We start from the raw sequence: 21,999 nt of genomic DNA, 5'->3' as shown, positions 1-21,999 counted from the left end.
ACCTACGTAATGTCAAATTCAAATCCATTGCGGAGTGACTAAATGTTTAAGGAACGCAGATTCCAAAACTAAAGCCTCCAATTCAAAACAAGAAAAAAAAATCATTTTTCCACACCAATAACAACAACAATAAAAAAAAGCTAACAAAGGAAACAATAAGGGTCCCGCCCTGCCATGGTATTTCATTTGGTTGATTCTCACTGAGGATACACATGAGACCACATGCACCTACAAATATACTGGTCTTCCATTTCCTCCAGTCTGATTGCCACATGTTACCAAATCACATTCAAATTTGATAAACAGCAGTGAAAAAAGTGCCCTGTGAATCAACACATGCTCACCTGAACATAGCTGTTAACATAAAACACGTAAGGAAAAACAAAAAGATAAATACAGTCACACACACACACGCAATCGCATCCACTCACTCATTCCTTTGCTACAACAGTTCTCTGCCTCTCTCTTGGGTTACAGTGAAATAAAAATCTATTATCAATCATTTCAAGTGTCAAAACTCTCCTGATCTGAAATGCAGAGAGGCATTTTGGTGGCATCATGCCAGTATAATCAGGAGCACACTCCTTCAGTATTTGCTCTCTGCCAGTCTTCAAGAACTCCCCAAAAATCTCCCACACATTTCACACAGAAAGTCACATAAGCCACATTCCATTCTGTTCCATGCCTCGTTGTTTTCTTTTTGGAAATCAGGAATACCTGGGCTAAACGAAGAGAGAGGAACAAAGCGTACATGTGCCTCTTCAATACCCTGCCTGGCTCTTCTCAGCCAAAATGGCTGCGGCAAGTTGCTGGGCATCTGTCACATGAGGATAGCGGCCCATTACCAGGCGAACCAATTCCGTGGGGAAGATGTTACACAAGTTGATGAAGACCTTCTCGCGGACCTCCTGGTAGTGGCCGAGATTTGGTGGATCTTGGTGTTGGTGGGACAGAAGGTGGGGTTGGTGGAGAGACGCAGTGGTGGTGCGACCCCATGGTGCCCGCCAGGTTTGCTCCCGTTGTTCCGGAAGGCTCTGGAAGGTGAAAGATTCATAGCAAGGCTGTGGACCCTGCCTGTAGTACGCATCCCAGCTGGCAAGTCGTTCCTGACCAAGGCAAGGCTTTCTAGGGTGCACTGGAGAGTGCTCGTATAGCCGAGAGTCCGAGATGCTGTCCACTCTGGTGGACACCAACCCCCGACCCAAAGGTGAGCCCTGGGAATGGGGGACGCTTTGAGGAAGAGGTGGGTAGTCACCTGGACAACTGGATCTTGCACCAACAGCCTGGTGCTGGAGGTGAGGGGGCAAGTAGGAGTGCTTGAAGTGAGGATCCGAAGCGTCATCTTGGGCGTAGCTGTGCACACGTGCCATGGTATGGTGGTAGCCCGTGTGGGTGTTAGGACTTGGAGCAAGCAACCTACCCTGGTGGTGGTGCTGGTGTTGAGGGGGCAATACAGGAGGTGGTAGAGGGTACTTTTGACGTTGGTGGTGGTGATGGTGGCACTTAAGGCCATCCTCCATCAGTGAGTCAGGGGAACTCATGCAGGAACGCTCACTGTGACCTGCAACGCCAAAGGAGTCAGAACTCACGCTGCCCTCACTGCTACAGTCAGATGCCACGGAACTCATACGAGGATCTGCCTCGGACAAGAAATGGTGTTCTGGACTCCGAGGGCCAGAGAGGCTAAATCCTGAGTATGCCCTCACCATGGAATAATAACTGAGATCCGGAGACTCACAGGTAGGGTACGGATCCGCCTGGGAGAACACTGGAGCACCGTGGTTTTTGGAAGAACCGTGAGACAGGTCCCGAAGGTCCTGGGAGTAGGTGTGGCCGGAAGGGGGTCCACCAGGTGCAGGTGGAAGGATGAGGCTGCTCTTATGGGGGTCTGCTTTGGTTTTGGTGCTCAGCTTGTCTTCCACATCGCTGTACGAAAGGGCCCGGACGCTGGGGTCCGACTGCCTCTTTGGGTGCGCCCGTTTGCCGTCACCTGGCTTGTCTGTGCGTGTGCCGGTGGGCACGCTGTGGCTCTTGACCAGGTTCGACTCGCCCAGTCCTTTGGACGCCGAGGTCTTGGCGCTGGCCCGAAGCTCATCCGCCACAGAACGCTGTGGCTGAGTGCCACGTTCAGGATGGTAAAACTTACACTTGTGCCCATAGGTGCACTTCTTTCCTGAAGAACAAATGACGCCATCATCAGATCTACTCGGACCATAACTTCTTCTCAAGTTCTACATTTTTACCTAACAAATAAAACGAGTAGCATCTGCTGATACTGACAAGACACTGACCCTGATAAAGGTTAGCAGTCAATGGCTTTTACACCTTTCAACAGAAACACTTTTCAAAAGATTTAACGCTTACCGTATGGACAAGGCTGTTTCTTATGCTCTGGGACAATGGGCCTTTTCCTCAAGAAGTTCTCTAGACTGGGCCCATGGCGACCCAAAGGATCATCAGGTGGCATGAACCTGCACAGGTATGAGAGGCTGGCTTAGTGACTGAGTTGTTGTGTCGGTGGATCCAACAAATAAGACTTTTCAATACTTCTTTACACAATATCCAAAAAATCAAACAGAGCAGAGCAAACCAAGCATCAGCTATATATGAGCACCTATCTTTATCTATCATTTTCATCTAAAAAAAGACTATTATCCCTTGTCAGAAAGTCCCGCAGGTATCGTTTTTGACATCTTTTGCCATTTAAAAAAAAAAAAAGTCCACGTAACTAAAAAAGGCAGAGCATATTATTCAGAACAGGCCAAAGGCAAGAACTGAGCATAAACATTCCACTGGACAGGGTTTCTTTTGAGAATGCTCACTTGTCATTGACGAAAGAGTACATGAGGAGCCGTTCGTCAATGAACTTCTTCCACTCCGGCTTCTCCACGGCCAAGTCCCTGTAGTTGTCGTTGGATACGATGATACCATCTGACTCGTAGGCCAATTTGACGATGAAACGGTCATCGTAGCAGACCACCCTTCGTCCCTGGACGCGGCGTGAAGGTGTGAACACCAGGATTTTGTCCTTCTCTAGACGCCTCAGGATCTCCTGGTCTATACAAACAAAGAATGAATGTTATCCTTGATTGTCCTCTTTCCCAATCACTTGAGGGGAGACAGTTATTCCTTTTTTACATAATGAATTCCTAGTCTTTACCCACATTTGTCAGTGCCTTGCTTGTTTATTTTAATATGCAATACTTTTTCAGATTCTTCTTTTTGTTTGGATGCGCCATCAAACAAGTTCATCTTGCATAACAAATTAAACCACGTTCAAAATTACAGTGATTTAGCTTGTGACTGTGCCAAGTACATTTCCAAATAAATGATCCATACAATCACAACTGGATAAGGGGAAAAAAAAAAGAGGGTACATTTTTGCCTTTGCAATTTATCAATACTGTTCTCATTCAATCTAGAAGCAACTTTTTGCTAAGTCAAGCAATAAAAGTGATAGTCGTGCACTGATATATTTACTACATTTAAAAACGTAAACAACAAACAATATCAGGGCCACCACTATACCGAAATGACGTGAGAATAATATATTAGAACACAATGTTGACATTTTAAATTACAAAAAGATGGTTTTATTTTACCATAAAAAGTACACTTCCCCTTGAAGAATAAGCACTTTTAATGAGTGGGCGTGATTACCTGTTATTAGGGCGTCTGGTCGAGACTGTTCCTTCCTCCAGGCAGGCACAAACACAGTGATGTCTTTGTGACCTCGCTCCAGGAACCAGTCTACTGCAAGCTGAATTCCTTGGCAGGAGAACACCTCTTTATTCCCGTGGCTGTGAGACAGGGTAGGGTCTGGTTAATCTGAGATCAGCTTTGGAACACAGAGGCCAGGATTCACTGACAGTAAGAACAAGTCTGTGAATGCAATGCAAACTAACCAGCCTGATACACAGAGAAGACAGAGTGTTCAAGTTTTTTTTTTCCTTGCAGCTGTAATAGAGCTCATGAGTATACTTAAAGAAGTTCCAGAAATAAAGGAAAAGGGAGCAAAGGGAAAAAATGAGCAATTTGTCTGAAATATACATCCTGGATTTAAAAAACAGACAAACAAACCAAAAAAAATTCTGGCATGTCAGCACCAATTTTGTCAAACAAGACATAAAGGCTCAATAAAACATATTGAGATTTTGTCCGCTAATATGTCGCTGTCATATTTTTCTTGCTAAAACATAATACAAGACCATATGTGTATAATAAAGAAATAACAACACTGCCTTTGAAATATCTCAGTCATACAGCTACCTTAACTACATCATTCGGTGCTGTTCTGAAACACTGCACAACTTGAGGCAAAATCCCAAACACGTCTAAAGAACCAGGCATATACAAACCAGTCAGAAAGTGCAACACCTTTTTAAAAATCTCTGGTCTGTGCTCCAAAACATAAAGACAGATGCCAAGTATTCTGTACACTAATGGTTTATATCTATACATTACATTTCACCACATGGTCTTACTACTGGCACATTCACCCAACAGAATTGCTCAACCATCATGCACATGTTTAAGACCTGAACAGACCATTTGGTTCCATTAAAAGACCTCTGAAACTCGTTAGCCTAGCAATCTGAGAAGCCTCTGATGTTAGTGAAGAAATACAGAAAAGAATGCACTATGAAAGGTTTCAGGTCTGTGGCATTGGTGGTCCCTCCTTAGTTAATTCACTCAAAATCATCAGAGGAAAGCTTTCGATGGGACAGTTGTTTTTAAGAGGGCAACTACAAGGGTGAAAGAAAGATCCTAACAGACTGCAAAATTAATGAAATTTTGATGATGGAAACAGAGAAAAGAAGAAAACAGCTGCGTATTTTTTGGGACAGAGAACCAAGATGTCTGAGCTCAATATACAAACAAAAAAAAGGGCCTCTTACAGGATGATGTTCATGATCTCCAACACCAATGAGAGCTACTGTTAAAAAATACCTTTGTTCTTGATCTCAAAGCACTTCTCATTTCCAGCTTTTTTAAAATGTCCTTCTTAAACCTCGATAACCGTTGACACTTACCTCATGGCTACATTGCTGCCATCCACGACGATGGGTCTCAAGTTGTCCTTGTCATCCAAGAGATGTGTCTGAGAAGGGGACTCAGACTGTCGGGAGTCAGTGGAGTCTGAGAAGCTGCAGGATGAAGAGGATGAAGAACCCGCGGACGACGAGGAAGAGCTGGCGGACTGTGAAGAAGCCTGAGCTCCGCCTTGCTCACTTTCCGATTTGCTTCCGAGTTTCACCAACTCACCCAGTATATCGTTGATGAGAGCCTCCGTTCCCAGCTTGTTCAGAACAAGTCGGACCAGGTCCTCCTCGTAGCCTAGTTTCAGCGCGAACTCCATCTTCGTCTGGTACTCTCTGAGGACGTCCATGTGCCCTGGCTCTCCTGAAGGAACATCCGGCAATCCAGGCGATTCCAGGTCCAGACAGGGGGAGCGACATAATGGTGGATGAGTGCCCCTTGCAGATCCGTCACCTGTTGGTTCCAAACCGCCGTTGTTCTGGACCTTCTCTGGTTCACTGTCGGACCCAGCGCTTTCCTCCGATTCGCCCCTCGAAGACGAGCCATGGCTCCTGACACCAGGACCTGAGTCCTCGCTGCCGTCCAACGAGCCCCTGTCCATGCTGGCTTTGCCTTCCAGGCCAGCCTGCCGGTCGGTGGCTTTCACATGGAGGTAGTCCAAATCAAGCCCCAGGTCAAGGATATGGCCTGTTCCATCATCCAGATGGTCCTTCAGGCCCATGAAGGTGTCAGAGACATCCAGCTCCGTACTGACTGTGACCCTCGTGCTGACAGCTACTCCGTCCTCAAACCACCCTTCTCATGTGAACCTGAAGAAGAATCAGGAGGAGTTAGGAAAGTCATCGAAAAAAAAAAAAGGCCACGGATGGAGTCTAACAAATCCGGAGGGTCTGATTCCTGTTGCTTTCACGTTTTATTTTTTTTTGAAGAAGAAGAGACTAAATAAAACATAGCACTTAGGGGTCTGCGATATTGACAAAAAATGATGTCTCAATATTTTCCGGGATTTTGTCGATAACGACATGTAGACAATATTTTGAATCCTTCAAAAATGTGATTGGAAAAGTCTTATATTGTTCTAGCTCGTTCTTGTTCATAGGATATTAATTGTTGCTTACTAATGATATTAATGGAAACAACATGTTTAAGGAAAACAGGTCTAGTTACTTAAAACTGAAGCATTCAAGTGAAAACAATAAAAAGACATTGAAATCACCAGTGCAAGTATTATTGAGATCAAACTGTTTTCAGATGGTGAAACAAGTTAGTTGTTGAGCTGTCTTTAACAGCAACCAATGCCTGACAGAGTTCGCAGATTGCTGTCTTTTGACTCAAAAAATGGCAATCTGCAAACTATGTGGTGGTTAGAAAAGTTCTGAGGAACATCTGTCTTTTCAAAGCCAAACCACCTCCATGCAAGTGAGGATGATCCTTGTCTAGCAATTTAATCTGACGACCTAGATCGCGAGGCTGGCGGTGTCTGTATTTTGTCTCCTGGCGCTGTTTTCTTCACTCATTTTTTTTAACTTCGGTCATGCACTTTTAGGCAGTTACACTTGCTTAACTAGCGGTGTGATAACCATGTATGCCTACACCAGCACACTGCATGCACTTTCAATGCGCACACACAGCAGTCTATCCTACTAGGCTACATGACGCAGTGAATGTGTGGACTCTCCAGGCGTGTCTTAGATCGGATTTTGATAAGTGAGTGACATACTCATTAATGTCAGCTTACACATTAAAACAACAGTTAAGACATTATCGTAGACAATACATATTACCCACCCCTTGATAGCGCTACAATAGTATGTTCACAAATCAAAGCAACAAGGTCTCAAAACATAGGTAAGAATCTGTTTGTCTCTGATCTCCCATCCAGTTTAACTTGTAGGCCTACATGCTCTGTTACAAGCCTATACATCTCACTCCTGAAATTGACTTCGGTCCAAGCCTTGAGCATGGGCTTGTACATACATATACCATATTTTTATTGCATCCTGGAAATGCTCCACGGAGGTTTCCCCCAAAGAAAAACGTCATTTAGAGTTATTCAAGACGCATTAAAATCCTAGCTGAAGCCTCAGCATGCGAAGATTTGCATCTCTCTAAAGCCAATTTTTTTTTTTCCTTTTTTGGTCAGATTATTGCAATCTTCTCTGACATTTCAGAAGGTCACTGGCTTGACATGCAAATTTTGGAGCCCAAAGCATCCTATGCAACACAAAGAACAAAATACAGAATTAAAAATTCCCAAGCTTAGCAGTGTTTTATTCTTTTGATCAACGTTTCAAGAATCCGTGGCAAATGTTTCGTAAAAGTTTTGAGAGAAGCACGTACGTGCATTGACTCGGTCTATGACAAGAGTCGTTCGCAGTATTGCATCACCATCGTTTTCTTTCATTTCACTGAAACCTCATTTGTCATTTAGCATTAACAGCACAGTGGCGAACTCAAAAAGCCGTCTTTTTTTTTCTCCCCCTCACAGACAGTTACTAATTGAGATGTCTGGGCTGGACTGGACTGGACAGCGGCGTTGAAAACCCACTGGCATTAGCCTACCTTAGCTCTGCTTCAAAGTTGAATACACAAAAGAAGGATAAAATGAACGAAAGAAAGAAAGAAAGAAAGAAAGAAAGAAAGAAAGAAAGAAAGAAAGAAAATGAATTAAGTATGCCACAGTCTGACATGACCTACAATACTGGATTCCAGTTTATACATCCTTCTACTTGTTGGGAATCTGGGTGTGGATCCAGAACATCTCAAAATTTCCAGCTACTAGTCCAAGCACGCATTTGTGTTGGCTTGCTATAAGCTTTTTTGGGACAGGTTGGCTACGCAGACATTCAAAAAAAGAAAACCTTTGTCTATGACTACTTTGCCTTTCCAGGTGCTTTGCATAAATTTCAAGTCAGGTCTGATAATGGGACAGCATTTAACCTACACAAACCCACTTCCAGCAGAACAAGGTTTATGTCACCATTATCTGGTTGTCAACATCTTAAAACCAGTTTTCAAGAGCCTGTGGCATCTATTTTTCTACTGAGCAGAACAGAGAATCATAAATGTGAACATTCAACATGCAAATTTAGATGGACAAAAAAAAAAAAAAAAATCAATAAAAACCTGCTTTGATTGTTTCAAAGAAATGCTTAAAACAGATTTTAAAGAGGTGTTAGAGTACCATGGCAACAGCAACAACAGAAAATGGTTGCCTGGCATTCAGCCAGCCTCTGCTAGGCTGCAGCTGCTTAAAGTATGGCCCTTCCAAATGCCACAACAGTTCCAGAATAATTTAGGCCTAGTCCTGGTTCACAAAAGAAAAAAAAAAAAAAAAAAAAAAAAAAAAAAAGGGGGGGGGGGGGGGGGGGGGGGGGGGGCTGTAGGAAGGGGTGAGGAGGGGTTCAAGTGTGTCTGACTCGCCGTCATTTAACAATGAACTGCCCCCTCCGCTCCCATAGGCTACACACACACACACACACACACACACACACATCAATCAAATCAACTTTGACTCACAGACATATTCTACCCTGCACGATCAATGAATGATCATCGGTCCGTTTCTTTGTATACAGTTTACAGTTTGGTATTTCGCAGACACTTTTTAAACCAAAGTGTCTTACAATTAGTGCGTCAACCAGGTTTAGCTACCTCATAAGCAAAAGATGACAGCAGTAATTTATGTTAATAGTTTAAAAAACAAAAAAAACAAAAACAAAACGGGAAACCACTATCAGTCAATAATTTTTCAGTCTTTTTGGACCGGAATCAAGTTGTTCTTCAGCACTCTCTAAAAACATAGACTATTCTTTAAAATCAAAAAAAGACCAAAAAAAAAAGGGAGAAGGCTCTACAAAATTTAAGCTAAACTCACAGAGAAGCTACACCAGTGATGGGATCTCTGAGGCCCTGTTGTGGCTTCAGTTGGGGGACACAACTTATAAATCTATAGTTTATATTGCCACAGTTTGTTAAGGTGATCAGGCTTCACACAGCCATGCCTACACTGTACTTATACAGCGACTTAAGAAACGAAAAAGGCTTGTCCGCTTTTTCAAAAAATCCTTCTTAGCGAACATAAGCTAATGCTCATTAACGGTCAGGAAAATTAAACAGACACTCATGAAGAGCACGATGATACGATTCTACGATACGCTGAGGACTGGCAATGCGGGCGATAATCAATTACTTGCAACGACGACCACTTTCCCAGTTTTTTCTATACATTGCTAATGATCATACTTTTCAAAACGGGTGAAACCAACGCTTCTTGACCCGGGCCTTCTCGGCAGTAAAAGACAAAGTCTCAAACCGGTAACTTCATTTTGCAAAAACAACCGTTTCACTGAACGCAAAAAAAAACAAAAAACACAACAGTTCAAAGGCAAGACCGTGCTCTACCAACAGCTACGTACAATCCTGATGCAAAGGGTTAGGTTTTCAATAATAGTGTGATCATATTTGTCCAGGATTAGTGCTAATCAGCATTATGTCACTGATTGACAGATAAACGCTGCACAACTGAAAAAAGAAAGAAAGAAAGAAAGAAAGAAAGAAAGAAAGAAAGAAAGAAAGAAAGAAAGAAAGAAAGGAAAATCCTGTCTGTACGAGGTAGGAGTGATTTTAAAGAACTTCATGGCGCTTCATTTTGACATGTTATCGAAACTGGAACATTTTGGTTTTGTGAGCAAGAGACCAGTAGTTAATCTGGTCAGCAGCACGCTTCAAAAACTTCAAACTGCCACGAGAGTAAAATTAAGTATGTCACTGAAATCATATCTTACTCACCATTAACACCTCACCATAAACAAAAAATTATCCAAAAACATGCAAGCAGAGGGAAAAAAAAAAAAGGTACATCATTTTCTCACAATCATGCTCTCACGTTTCACCTCAATCTGTGGGGATTTGACGCATTCCAAAGTCTGTTTTAGGTCCGTTTCCCCAGATTATGACAATTAGCACACCGCACTAGAAAGAATCCAAGTACAGGACATTCTTTGCTAACCAGCTGGACCAATCAATTCACTTTCAAGAGAGTCCTATGGTAAGCACATGAAAAAGTGAAAGAAAGAAAGAAAAAAAAAGGCTCACCCTATGAGCCTATGAATCACTAGTTAATACTGCATATGTAGGGTAAGACCACATACATATGCCCCTGCTTACCTCAACATCCACGTCTCAGTCCTCTACGCCTTTGGTGACCTATCCAGCCCCGACAGCAGCCTCTGCCAGTTTCTCTGACATTTTTTTAATCTGGGCCGTGCGTCTCTATTGAGGCAATGGGTAATGAATATGTAACACACGCTCTCCGGCTAAGGAAGAGCGTGTGTGTGCATGCGCGCACGGGCGTGTGTGTGTGTGTGCGTGCGTGTTGTGGGGTGAGAGAGGGTGAGGCAGACAGAAAGAGAAAGAGAGAGAGAGAGAGAGAGAGAGAATGTCTCTGGGGACTTGACAGTTATTGTGCGCCGAGGACGGTAGGTCTGCAGTCTGCTCAGATTCAACCCTAAACAAAAGGGGAGGGGCCATCCCAACGCAGAGCTGTGTGGAGGGAGGGATGCTGCCAACAAGGCAACAGATGTCTGCTGTAGCCCAGAGGGGAACAGCAACTGGTGTTCTCTCTCTCTCTCTCTCTCTCTCTCTCTCTCTCCCGCTCCTGCAAACACGGTCAATAATGCCCCACTGCATATGCCCCCCCAGCAGTAAGGGTCGCATGACCCAAAAGGAAACCTTGCCTTAACCCTAAAACACATACTTCCCCCATCACTGCCCCCCCCCCACCCCCACCCCGCCAGTCCCATACAAGTAAATCAGATACATAGCCCCACTCCGCCATTCAATACAATTCATCTAATGATTCTCTTTGAACTTTCTTTTTGAACTTTCTCACTTCCCTACCAACACTCCATTCAAGAGAATGAGATATGTATCGACAAGTATATAAAAAAAAAAAAAATTAAAAAAAAAAAAGGCAAAATAAACAAAACCGAAGTAACGACGACACGGGCAAAAAAAAAAAAATTTCAGCATATGTAAAATTCCCAAGGTGCACGTAACATGGAACAAAATGACAGAGCAAAAGATACCGTTTTGCTCTTGAGGTATGCGTCTTGCTTAAATTCAAAAACGACCTGGATAGAAAAAAAGTCTATATGTAACCGATGCCCTGATGTTTCTTCATCCCGCTTACAAAAAACTCTTGGAAATTCAACTGTGTATATGTTTGAGATGTAGCATCATTAAAAGTCCCTTTTCTTTTTTTTAAACACCCCCTGACACACACACAGCGACAGCTACACACAACGTCTGCGAAACCCCATGCCACCTGTTACAAGGGATGTTGTGTGGCACACAGCTCAAAAGGCTGAAAGTACGAGGTGTGGTTATAACTGTACTTGTCTGAAATGCAAAACTGCAACGTGGACTGAAGCAAAAATCATTGTGGGTGCAAATTTACAAGAAATTACGGTGAACTTCTTTTTTTTTTCCCCTCTGCTTTTACGAAAACCCCACGCGTGTGGACGAAAAATCAATAGATACATGTATAGCCCACGTGTACCCTGCAAACAGTATCACAGATGAGAGTCAAGACTGGTTCACGAATAAAAGATAAACTTACTGTTGGCTGGAAGGGGAACACCTGTCCACCCCCCTTCTTCCAAATAAATAAATAAATAAATAAAAACTCCCCACTAAAGAAGAAATTCCTTGGAAAATGTTGCTGTTGCGGCCGTTAACTCCTGTGCAAAAACAGGGGACCTGCAGAGTCTGTTGATTGTCATGCATGAAAAAATAAAAGAGTTCTTCCTTAAATAAAAAACAAAAAACAAAAAAAAAACTCATGCACTTTCGTTTTTTTCCAAACCTGAAAAAAACAAAAACAAAAAAAAAACAAAAACAAAAAGGGAAGATCGCTCACTCCTGGGAGGCCAAAAACAAATTCGTCGCAAGCTTGCGGGTAAAGGGGTTTCCGAATCCCGAAAAGACGCTATGAAGTAACACCACCGCTCTCGCGTACCGTGGGTCTTTTTTCCACGCCAAGCAGTGCGAACAATAAGAGACAGGACAGATGGGGCTACAGTGTCTACCATTCCCTATTAGTGAATCGCTACCCCACAGACCAATGAGAGAGCAGTGTGCTCACAATGGGACACACACACACACAAACACACACACACACACGCACACACACACACAGGCGTACGGAGATAAGCTACTGGCTGTCATTCCAAAAGGTCTTCCCCCGCGTAGCTCAGGGATCGACGGCGGGGGTATGTGCTCAACAATAGGGCCTCACAAAAGAGGCCTTAGTGGGCAGCTGCAGCACGGACTCGCAGACATTACAGAGCAGAACGGCACTGGGGAAGCACCTGGCTTGCTGGGGGACTGCAGTGCCTTCGCCCCCTTTGTTTTTTTTTTTTTTTCGGGGCCGTGTGTGTTGGGCGGGGGAAGGGGGGGGGGGGGGAGGGGTCGTGCGTACACAATGAGTCAAATTATGTTAAAAGCAATGCGTGTTCTTTAAAGGAGAAAGGGGGAGGATGAGGGAGAGCTGAAGAGGGGGCAGAGAGGTCGGGAGGGTGAGGGTGAGCGTGTGTGCGTGTGTGTGTGTGTGTGTGTGTGTGTGTGGGGAGACACCAAAAGCTCTACAAACAATGAGTGTCTCAGCAGCTCCACTAAAAAAAAAAAAAGAAAAAAAAAAGAAAAAAAAAAGGAAAGACATCTTCATTGTTAAGGCACACTTCCCCGAAAAATGGCCCTTTAGCAAAGACAGGAAACAAGCCAGGCCAGATTCAGAGTTACAACATATATGCATCAGCCTGGCCTCGGGTTAAAAAAAAAAAATAAATCAAACTAATAACTATGTCAAAAAGAAAAAACCCCAAACAAACACACAAACAAAAACAAAACTGTGGCAGCTGGCTTTAACAAAAGAACTTCTGCTCAACATTTAATTAGGTTTAACAAATGTTTACATCAGGGAGCTTCAAAAACTCCTCCGACTGGAAAAAAAAAAAAGAAAAACTACAATTCCAACAATGTCAAGCCAAGTGACAATGTCAGTCATTTCATGCCACAAATTTGCATATAAGAATCAATTTGCATGTTGAGAACTCCATTAACCATAGCTGCCCTGTCACTCACACAGATGACATTATATGTAGCTAACATTGACTGTTGTTACACTGCTTTACATATTTCTTTAATTGTTTTACACATGAATCAACCAGTGCGACGCAGCCTGTCAAACCCTCGCGAATACTTACGAACCCATGCAACCTTAAAGTACCTCCCCGGCACTACGCCTGTCAAGTAGGCATGACATCACTCCCTCGTTTGGACATGAGCTTCTGTCACGAAAACTTCCTGTCCTTTTGCGCTGCGATTGTCCAGAGGGCCCACGCACGAAGGAGGGTGTCTCTTTCTACCCCCCCCCTTTTTTTTTTCTTTTTATTATCTATCTGAAATGTCATACAGATCTAGATACGGCAGTGAGCGTTAAAGGAGCCCGGCGTCCAGTCTGATCCAGAGCGTGAGACGAACACGACCGTACTGAAGAGACAGACAGAGCGTGAGACAAACACGACCGTACTGAACAGACAGACAGAGCGTGAGACGAACACGACCGTACTGAAGAGACAGACAGAGCGTGAGACGAACACGACCGTACTGAACAGACAGACACAGCGTGAGACGAACACGACCGTACTGAACAGACAGACACAGCGTGAGACGAACACGACCGTACTGAACAGACAGACAGAACGTGAGACGAACACGACTGTACTGAACAGACAGACAGAGCGTGAGACGAACACGACCGTACTGAACAGACAGACACAGCGTGAGACGAACACGACCGTCCTGAACAGACAGACAGAGCGTGAGACGAACACGACCGTACTGAACAGACAGACACAGCGTGAGACGAACACGACCGTACTGAAGAGACAGACACAGCGTGGGATGAACACGACCGTGCTGAACAGACAGACAGAGCGTGAGACGAACACGACCGTACTGAACGAACAGACAGACACAGCGTGAGACGAACGCAGTCGTACTGAACAAACAGACAGAGCGTGAGACGAACACGACCGTACTGAACGGACAGACAGAATGTGAGACGAAAACGACCGTCCTGAACAGACAGACAGAGCGTGAGACGAACACGACCGTACTGAACAGACAGACAGAGCGTGAGACAAACCCGACCGTACTGAACAGACAGACAGAGCGTGAGACGAACACGACCGTACTGAACAGACAGACACAGCGTGAGACGAACACGACCGTACTGAACGGACAGACAGAGCCTGAAAGGGACGCAGCTCTACTGAATGGACGGACAGTTTGCAAGAGGTGAAGCTGCTCAGAGTGATCCAAGGTTTCCTGAAGCAAACATCATGCTCGTGGAACGACATGCCCATGATCGTTTGGGCGACTCTAAAACAGCCCTTGACCGCTCAACGTTATCACGACGGCAAAAAGTCTTCGCACTTTGGGCGACGCAGTGTTAGCCTACAGTAACTAACCGAGACAAGTCATTGTCACTGAACTACTCTTCTAAGCCATGAATGAGGATTTCTCGCTCTTACCGTTAAGATGATTTAGCTCGAGCTGGGGTGTTTTAAAGCTTTTAGACAAAAAAAAACAAAAAAACAGCCAAAATACAGGAAACACATGAGTATATGAAGTGAAACAACATACTAATACAAAAAAAAAAAGAAAAAAAATATGGAGACAACCTGTACTGAAAGCAGGTGCTTCCACACGTGCGGTCCTTTAAGCTAATTAAACTTTTAATGTCCAGTCTCGGTTGTCATCAACTGAAAGGCTGAGAAGCCCGGTCACAGAATCAGCTGACTCACTCATAATACGAGTCTGAAAAGGGAGTTTTTCTTTCAGGATACCCAAAACTCCTGTGAGCACTTCGCGCAGACGGACCCCCCCCCCACCCCGCGGTCAAGTTCTGACGTGCAAAACCCTTTGCTTCCCCATAAAATGCAGTTTCACATCTAGAGACCAAGCCGCGGTCTGAGCGGTCCGCTAAGTGATAGATGGAAAAAAAAAAAGAAAGAAAGAGAAAAAAAAAAGGTCATGCGGTCGTTTGAGTCATGCTTTGGCATGTTCTCGACCAGCAGACGAGCTGCACGAATGGTTTACGCCAGAAAAAAAAAGCCCCCCCCCCCCCCCCCCCCCCCCCCCCCAAGCGCTCGTTTCTAACGGCGTGCGGTCCTGTTCAAGTACGGGGCTCAGATACCAAGCACGATTTAGTTTCACTCATACCCCCTATTTGGCAATGGAAAAAAAAAAACACAAAGTCATTTTCAGCGAGTCTTCCCACTCGTAGCAAAGCATTTCCGTCACGTCTGTTGCGACTGATTTCTTCCAGAACGTCGAACGCATGCGTTGCAAGGGCGCGGGTGGGCACTGAGCGGCTTGCTGGGCATGGAAACGGGCATATAAACCATTCGCTGATGCCATCTCTGTCACCACAGTTCAACCCAGTCGAACGCTGATGCCGCGTTCTCTGACAGCGCCTGAGAAAACATCTTCCGTCACTTCCAACAAAACAGACTGTCACATCCCTTTAACGGAGTCGCAGGCTTCTGCACAAGCCATGCCGAAGCACGTTAAAGTTCTCGTCTTGATGATGTGCTCATGATGGCAAAAGGCCAAATGTTTCACGAAAAAAAGCCGGGGGGGGGGGGGGGGGGGGTAAAGCGCTTTTGTCACTTGTAGACAAGCATTTCATCAGAATTCCTCAAAAGTGAGTTATTACAAAGCTTTTTTTTTTTTTTTTTACTGTAAAACTGGTCACTGGTTCACAGTGGCAATATCATTGTATTACTTTTCTCAAGTCAGTGTAACTACCCACAATACAGCTGACACTACAACACCCTTCAAAATTTTGACAGTTTAATTTCATCATTAGAAAATTGTATGTAACAACAAAATATAAACTGTGTGACAGTAAAAATGAATGCCACGTAATGGCCACAGGCATTAGTGACTTGACTATAACTGCAGAGGAAACCAGTGGGGTGGGGGGGGTTATGCGCTTGTGGCTTGTGGTAAAAGTCGAGGCATCAGTCATACACTTAGTGAATTGGAACAAAAGACTAAATAGGTTGTCTGCAGGTTGACCCTGGAGCATTTTGCATACCGGACAGCCTGCCTGACTTGCTGGGGGGGGGGGGCTCTTCTAATTGAACCTCAGCTGGCGGATTCCCCTCAGGGACAGAGAAACTAGGGACCATCTGCTTTGTGGGCAAAAAAGTAAACAGGTGTCTTCGTGACAAATGCTGGAGGCCATGTATTACTCCAAAAGGCCAGAGTGCAGCCCTTCTCCAATCGCACTGTCGTACTGACAACCTACTGAGTATATATTCAAATCTAGGTCAGGGTTTGTTTGTTTTTTTTCCTTCTTCAAAGTTAACCTACCATAGCAGTTTATATATATAAATATACTTCAACACCCAGACCCGCAATGAACGCATTCCTTCCTTCTGCACATAAATACAACCCATTAAACTTGATCGTGCTTGCTCAGTCGACACGCAGAAGAGAAATGAAACAATTTGGCACGTCAGAGACTCCTTTACTAACACCACATTACACCGAAATGTAAAGGGTGCAGACATAACCTGCGTGTTCAGCTCCATAACTTTCTGTTCAGCGATTTCGGGCTACGACGTTAAATACGTTTGACTCGACGGCGCGTGACCATGTCAATGTAACACGAATGCCGGAATTTTCCGGATTTTGCTCCACCGTCGGAGGCGGCCTGGGAGAAGCGCTAATGTGACGGTCGGTAACGTTTCGGCTTGAAAACGTTTAATCGATAGAAACGGAAATCGATCGGCTGAATTTTTCGAGACATGGCGAGAAATAAAGCAGCCAGTCACCTCGCCTCAACTGTTAGCACAAAAGAAACATGTGCTTTTTGTTTAACTAAGTTCTAATCTCTGTTTACTTACCTGCACGGGGGGGGGGGGGGGCGGCCTCTCAATGCACACTGCTAGAGGAGGTCCTCTCTAACTCACACCAGATAACTCTATTTATCAATGACCACGTTAAACACAATAAACAAAATACTAGCTCTAATATCCGACTGTCCTCCTCATATTAATCAAAACACCTTATCCCACAAGCAGTAACGAAATCAAGTAAAACCCGAACGCAGATATAGAGAGATGGAAAAAAAGTGGCTGGGGGGGTGGATGGTGGATGGGGGAGGGTGAGCCGCTGAGGAGGGCAGCATGCCTGGCGGATAGAGTTCCTAATCTCATTGGCCAACATACTCACTGATATCAAAAGGGAGACCAGAAGGAGACCTTATGTCCATGGGGCAACCTCCAGCCCCCTTACAAAAAAAACAAAACAAAACAAAAAAACCCCACTGTTAACACACCCCTCCAGTCACAAGGAAAACCAGGGTATCAAGCTTTGAAGCACTGGATCTGCTCCAGGTGAAACATGCACGGATAAGTACTAATCTTCCCAATCACTGTACAAACCAAACCAAAAAAAACAAAAAACAAAACAAAAAACCACCCCCCCCACCCCCAAACCAAACCAAAAGAAAAAAAAAAGCAACTTCTTGCTGAAACCATCCTTAACTGTGCTGGAAACTCTGAACCCCACAGCACAGCAACATGCTTTCTGTCTCAATCAACACTTTCTGAAATCTAACACTGGAAAGTATTTTTGAGATATATATAATATATATATATATATATATATATATATATATATATATATATATATATATAATTGAAAGGTAGGTTATTCTGGTTGCCAAAAATAAAAACAAAACAAAGCAAGGCAGAATATGCAAATCAGACACGGTGTCACCACAACATGTCAAAGCATGAGAAAGCATTGAAAAAAACCCCCAAAAAACAAAACAAAATAAAAAACACTACACTAGGGTTCAACGCTACGATGGGGCATTAAAAAAAACAAAACAAAAACAAATCAACTTCATTTCATTAATCCTGATTTTTTTAAAAAAAAATTTGTCTTTGGCAACTTGCTGAGTCAGATCCGAGTAATTTCTCTGAATGCAAATCACAACAGATGAGTACGGGTTTTTAGAAAGTCAGAAAAAAAAACGTTCCGAACCACAAATCAAATTTTGCCTCAAGCATAAAAATCGGACATATAAATACTTGCTCCCGTCTGAGGAGTTCATTGCTGTCCGTCAAGCGTCTTTTCTTTTTAGGATGTGTAAAAAACCGTCTAGTTTAGGTCAAATGACTATTTGGGTTCACGTAGATTTACAAGACCTCTGAGGTCAAGCGTTCAATAACTTTGCAGTCACTTTTTACATCACTTACACACATGCCTTGAGCCCTACAGAGTGAAACAGGAGGAAGAACATTTCCAAATATTGTGCATCAGCCATCAATGTGTTATATTCAAATGACATACACTGTTACAACTTGTTTGAAACGAACACGAAACTGCCCAACATGCGACACAGACACAAGTCTATCGTCCCGTCATTCCTGTGGATCAGTTCCCATTAACTGCCCATAATTCCACCGCACTCACAATTACAAACGAAATATGAAAACGCTGGTTACAAACCAGTGACCTTTTCTGCTCTGCTGAACAATGAACGATGTTGAATGTAAGACATACAACATACTTGCATACATATATGTAAATATATAAATATATGTTTTATATATATATATATATATATATACACACACACACACACACATGCATACATACAAAGAAAGAGAGGGGGGAGAAAGAAAGAAAGAAAGAAAGAAAGAAAGAAAGAAAGAAAGAAAGAAAGAAATCAAGGAGCATTCATAGATTCATAAATCACATTTATTTGACACACGCTCTCTTGTCAGCTGTTCCAGGAATTCTGATATCGTTTAATTTTTGTTTTGTTTTTTAAATAAACAACCCATCAGGCAAACTCAAACTTGTAACTGAGCAGCGAAGAACAAACTTGTTTCCAAACATTCTAGAACTTCCACACGGTTCGGTGAAGGTGAGGCTGCAGAATTTTGGCCTCCAATTCCAGTTCCATTAGGTAACAATGATTGATTGCGTTCAACGGCCTCTGCATGTGGAGCAGGTTGGGAGTGTGGTGCGGCAGAAGGGCCTGCCACACTCCAGAGCAATGGGGTGAAGACCTTACAGACTGAGAGAGAAAGGGAGAGATGGTCCCTTAAGGGATGGGGCCCAGCTGTTGGGCCAAGCCCAGACACCAACCCAGCTCGAGCCTTTTGTGAGCACAAGCTTCTGGGCAAAAAAAAAAAAAAAAACACAAAACCTTTCAACGGGCCCTGGTCTCGTCTGGAGGAGGGGGAGGGAAACTGCTCACACCCCTCACCGCCCACCACCTCTGCTCTGCCCCCCATCCCCACCCCTCCCCCCCATAGCTGACTTAGCAGGCATGGAAAGCCTGTTGGGTTTCCAGCCAGACACACAGCTCCAGAATGTTGCAGGTGCTCAGTCTGTTCTAGAACACTCAACTTAAATGTCAGAGGAGATGTGCTGATTCCTGGACAGGAGGCTGTAATTGATCCAAAAGAGTTTATGTGACCTATATCGAGACACTTTGGCACAAAGGAAGTCAGACTTTTGCTGAGCATGCATGGGATGACACCTGAAACCAGTGGCCTCAGATTCAATGCGCAAGTGTTAAAACCACACGATCTATCATCAAGTTTCTTAGCAAAAATGAAACTGCACGATCAACTTAGAAATCAAATGTAATCGGAACCTTAAACATTTGAGTAGGAATACTCAAAAGATACACCTGGTGTCATCTTTTCCCGAACAATTCGGGCCATCATTCCGGTATCAAAAAAAAGAAAACACTTAGAAAAAAAAAGAAGATTGAAGCGGCAATTTCGGGGAAATTGAGAGATCACCCCGGTTACAATACCGTGTATTTGCATATCAGTGAGGACTTTACGCTCCAAAGAACAATGCTCTCAACCAAGTATGCAATTAACAGTTAAAAATGGAAAGTGTGTGGCCTTATCTGGACAGCACAATGGAAAACACAAGGACACGTTATTCAGTCCGACGATTTCTGGTGACTGCCATCTGCCACGCAAACAGCAATGTGCACACGCGCAATTTCCATGCCATTAATATTTTCGCGTTATCGAGAGACAAGGAGACGGATGAAGACGCTCAACATAAGTACAACACACACTTCCGAAGATGCATGCGTGTGCATGTAACAGTACTCTAAACCTTGTTCTGACAACGTGCATTATTAGCACGACGGTATTCATTGGCCGTTACCTGAAATTAACAACTCTACAAGTTAGGTTGTATTCTCTTTATAAAAAAAAGTGTTACTATCTCTCTTGTAACAATATTGTTTTTAACATAACGATTTCACATGGGAATCTGAAAATAATGTTGCACTAGCTTTCCGCGACATATGAGAAATTGTAAAAAAACACAAACATAGCAGCGCTTAATACATAATATTTCACATCGGTGTGTTCATGGTCAGTCTTCGCGTGGTCCAAATACAAAGTTATGCCGGACTGGCGTTATTCCAGTGGGTCAGCTGTAAACTCGAGGTCTGAGGGTGTTTTTGGTTTTGGGGCCTTCTTGAAACGGGACACGAATTCAAATTTTAGACCACGCAATAATCCTCAGTTATAGGCTACTCCTGCTGTATACCAAGCACCGAATCTCTGAAACAACAACGGTCCGGCTCCATTCCGTTTATTTTTATACTATACAGGCTGTGAGATTTCTTCTAAATGATTTCTTCTATTTAAATGCTGTTACGCCCACGTCACTTATTTCTCTCTATAGCGGCAAGTCTGTAAATCGAGGTAGTGTTCACCGGCTACCAGCTGTGTGGAAGTGCTAGAAACGTTAGCTTTTTCAGCTAACTGGAAGGAAACGTAACTCCGCTGTTTCGCAGTCATTAGAGAAAAGGAGGTGAATAACTTGAAATACAGGACACATCGAAAAGTCTCATTTTTAAAAAAATCATATCAAATCTCAACATCGACAGAGTTTTACATACCGTTAGTAGGATCCATCTTCGGAGATGGGCACACATTTGCTATTAGCCCCTCCTTGTTGCTAAAACAACTACACGGACGTTGACAGGCTGCGTATGGCCACCTGCAGTAGAGCCGCTCTCGACACACACATACTGAAACTCCAGTCGCCATCCCCAAGGGCAAAAAAACGAACACTAGTAACAATATGCAAATAAATTATGGAAATAATCAAACTGCTTCTGGGTACCATACACAAAGTATATATGAGTGAATATATCCGGCTCAGGTGAGATAAAACACTAGTAACCATTAAACCAAATGAGTGTTTGTACAGGAAAACGAATTGCAATGCAATCCAACTTCTCAGTTCACTGTTAAAAAGTGGTCTGCAGTTTAATCGTGTTCAGTTATACTATGATTTAATTAAAGCAAATGTTATACTGTACACACTGTCTGTGAGATATTCTGTATGCGACTATTAACTAAATATACTGCATATCTTAAAACAAAACAAAACAAAAAAAAACAAGGCTACACATCACGACTGCACGTTGGGAGCAATGCTACGAGGATTATAGTAGATCAGAGAAAAAAGAAATTTATCACTTGGAAAGTCTTATAATGTATGACGAGGTTTCTGAACGCAGTCTCAGGGAGCAAAAACTGTATCTGCACTGTCGAGATAACACTTCCAAAAACAGAGAAACTCTTGACTGCAAATACAGAACTAAAAAGAGGAAGAAATTCTAACAACTCTTTCCTCATGTATGTTTTGAGAATGGTGTTTCATTTAAAAAAAAAAAAAAAACACACACACACAGAAAGAGGAAGACAACGGGGAAAAAATCAAGTTAGCATGTGATACCTAAATGTAGCATGTCTTACTATTTTTGTAGTATTGAGTCATTATAATTTCCACATATTTCATAGTATATTTCAGAAA

The 21,999-nt window shown here is 43.4% G+C and overlaps 1 protein-coding gene across 1 annotated transcript; it reads right to left on the bottom strand.

Moving 5' to 3' along the window:
• Positions 1–761: 761 nt before the first annotated feature.
• LOC115817278 (probable ribonuclease ZC3H12C) lies at positions 762–5,761 on the bottom strand. Its single transcript, XM_030780553.1, has 5 exons — positions 5,034–5,761; positions 3,661–3,800; positions 2,823–3,057; positions 2,365–2,471; positions 762–2,173 (listed from the first exon to the last, which is right to left on the bottom strand). Exons 1-5 carry the CDS (start codon positions 5,759–5,761, stop codon positions 762–764), a joined length of 2,622 nt encoding a protein of 873 aa, XP_030636413.1.
• Positions 5,762–21,999: the final 16,238 nt, after the last annotated feature.

The sequence above is a fragment of the Chanos chanos genome, chromosome 7, assembly GCF_902362185.1.
Source record: "Chanos chanos chromosome 7, fChaCha1.1, whole genome shotgun sequence".
Lineage (NCBI taxonomy): Eukaryota > Metazoa > Chordata > Actinopteri > Gonorynchiformes > Chanidae > Chanos > Chanos chanos.
The sequence above is the reverse complement of the archived record's forward strand: the minus strand, read 5'-3'. Positions and strand labels throughout refer to the sequence as shown.

Excerpts from the sequence above, each read along its gene's own strand:
- LOC115817278 (XM_030780553.1), bottom strand. The coding sequence starts at position 5,761 with ATGGGCCTGAAGGACCATCTGGATGATGGAACAGGCCATATCCTTGAC. Across the intron at positions 3,801-5,033 it reads GGCAGCAATGTAGCCATGAG|CCACGGGAATAAAGAGGTGT; the intron begins GTAAGTGTCAAC and ends CCTGTCTCACAG. Across the intron at positions 2,472-2,822 it reads TACTCTTTCGTCAATGACAA|GTTCATGCCACCTGATGATC; the intron begins GTGAGCATTCTC and ends ATACCTGTGCAG.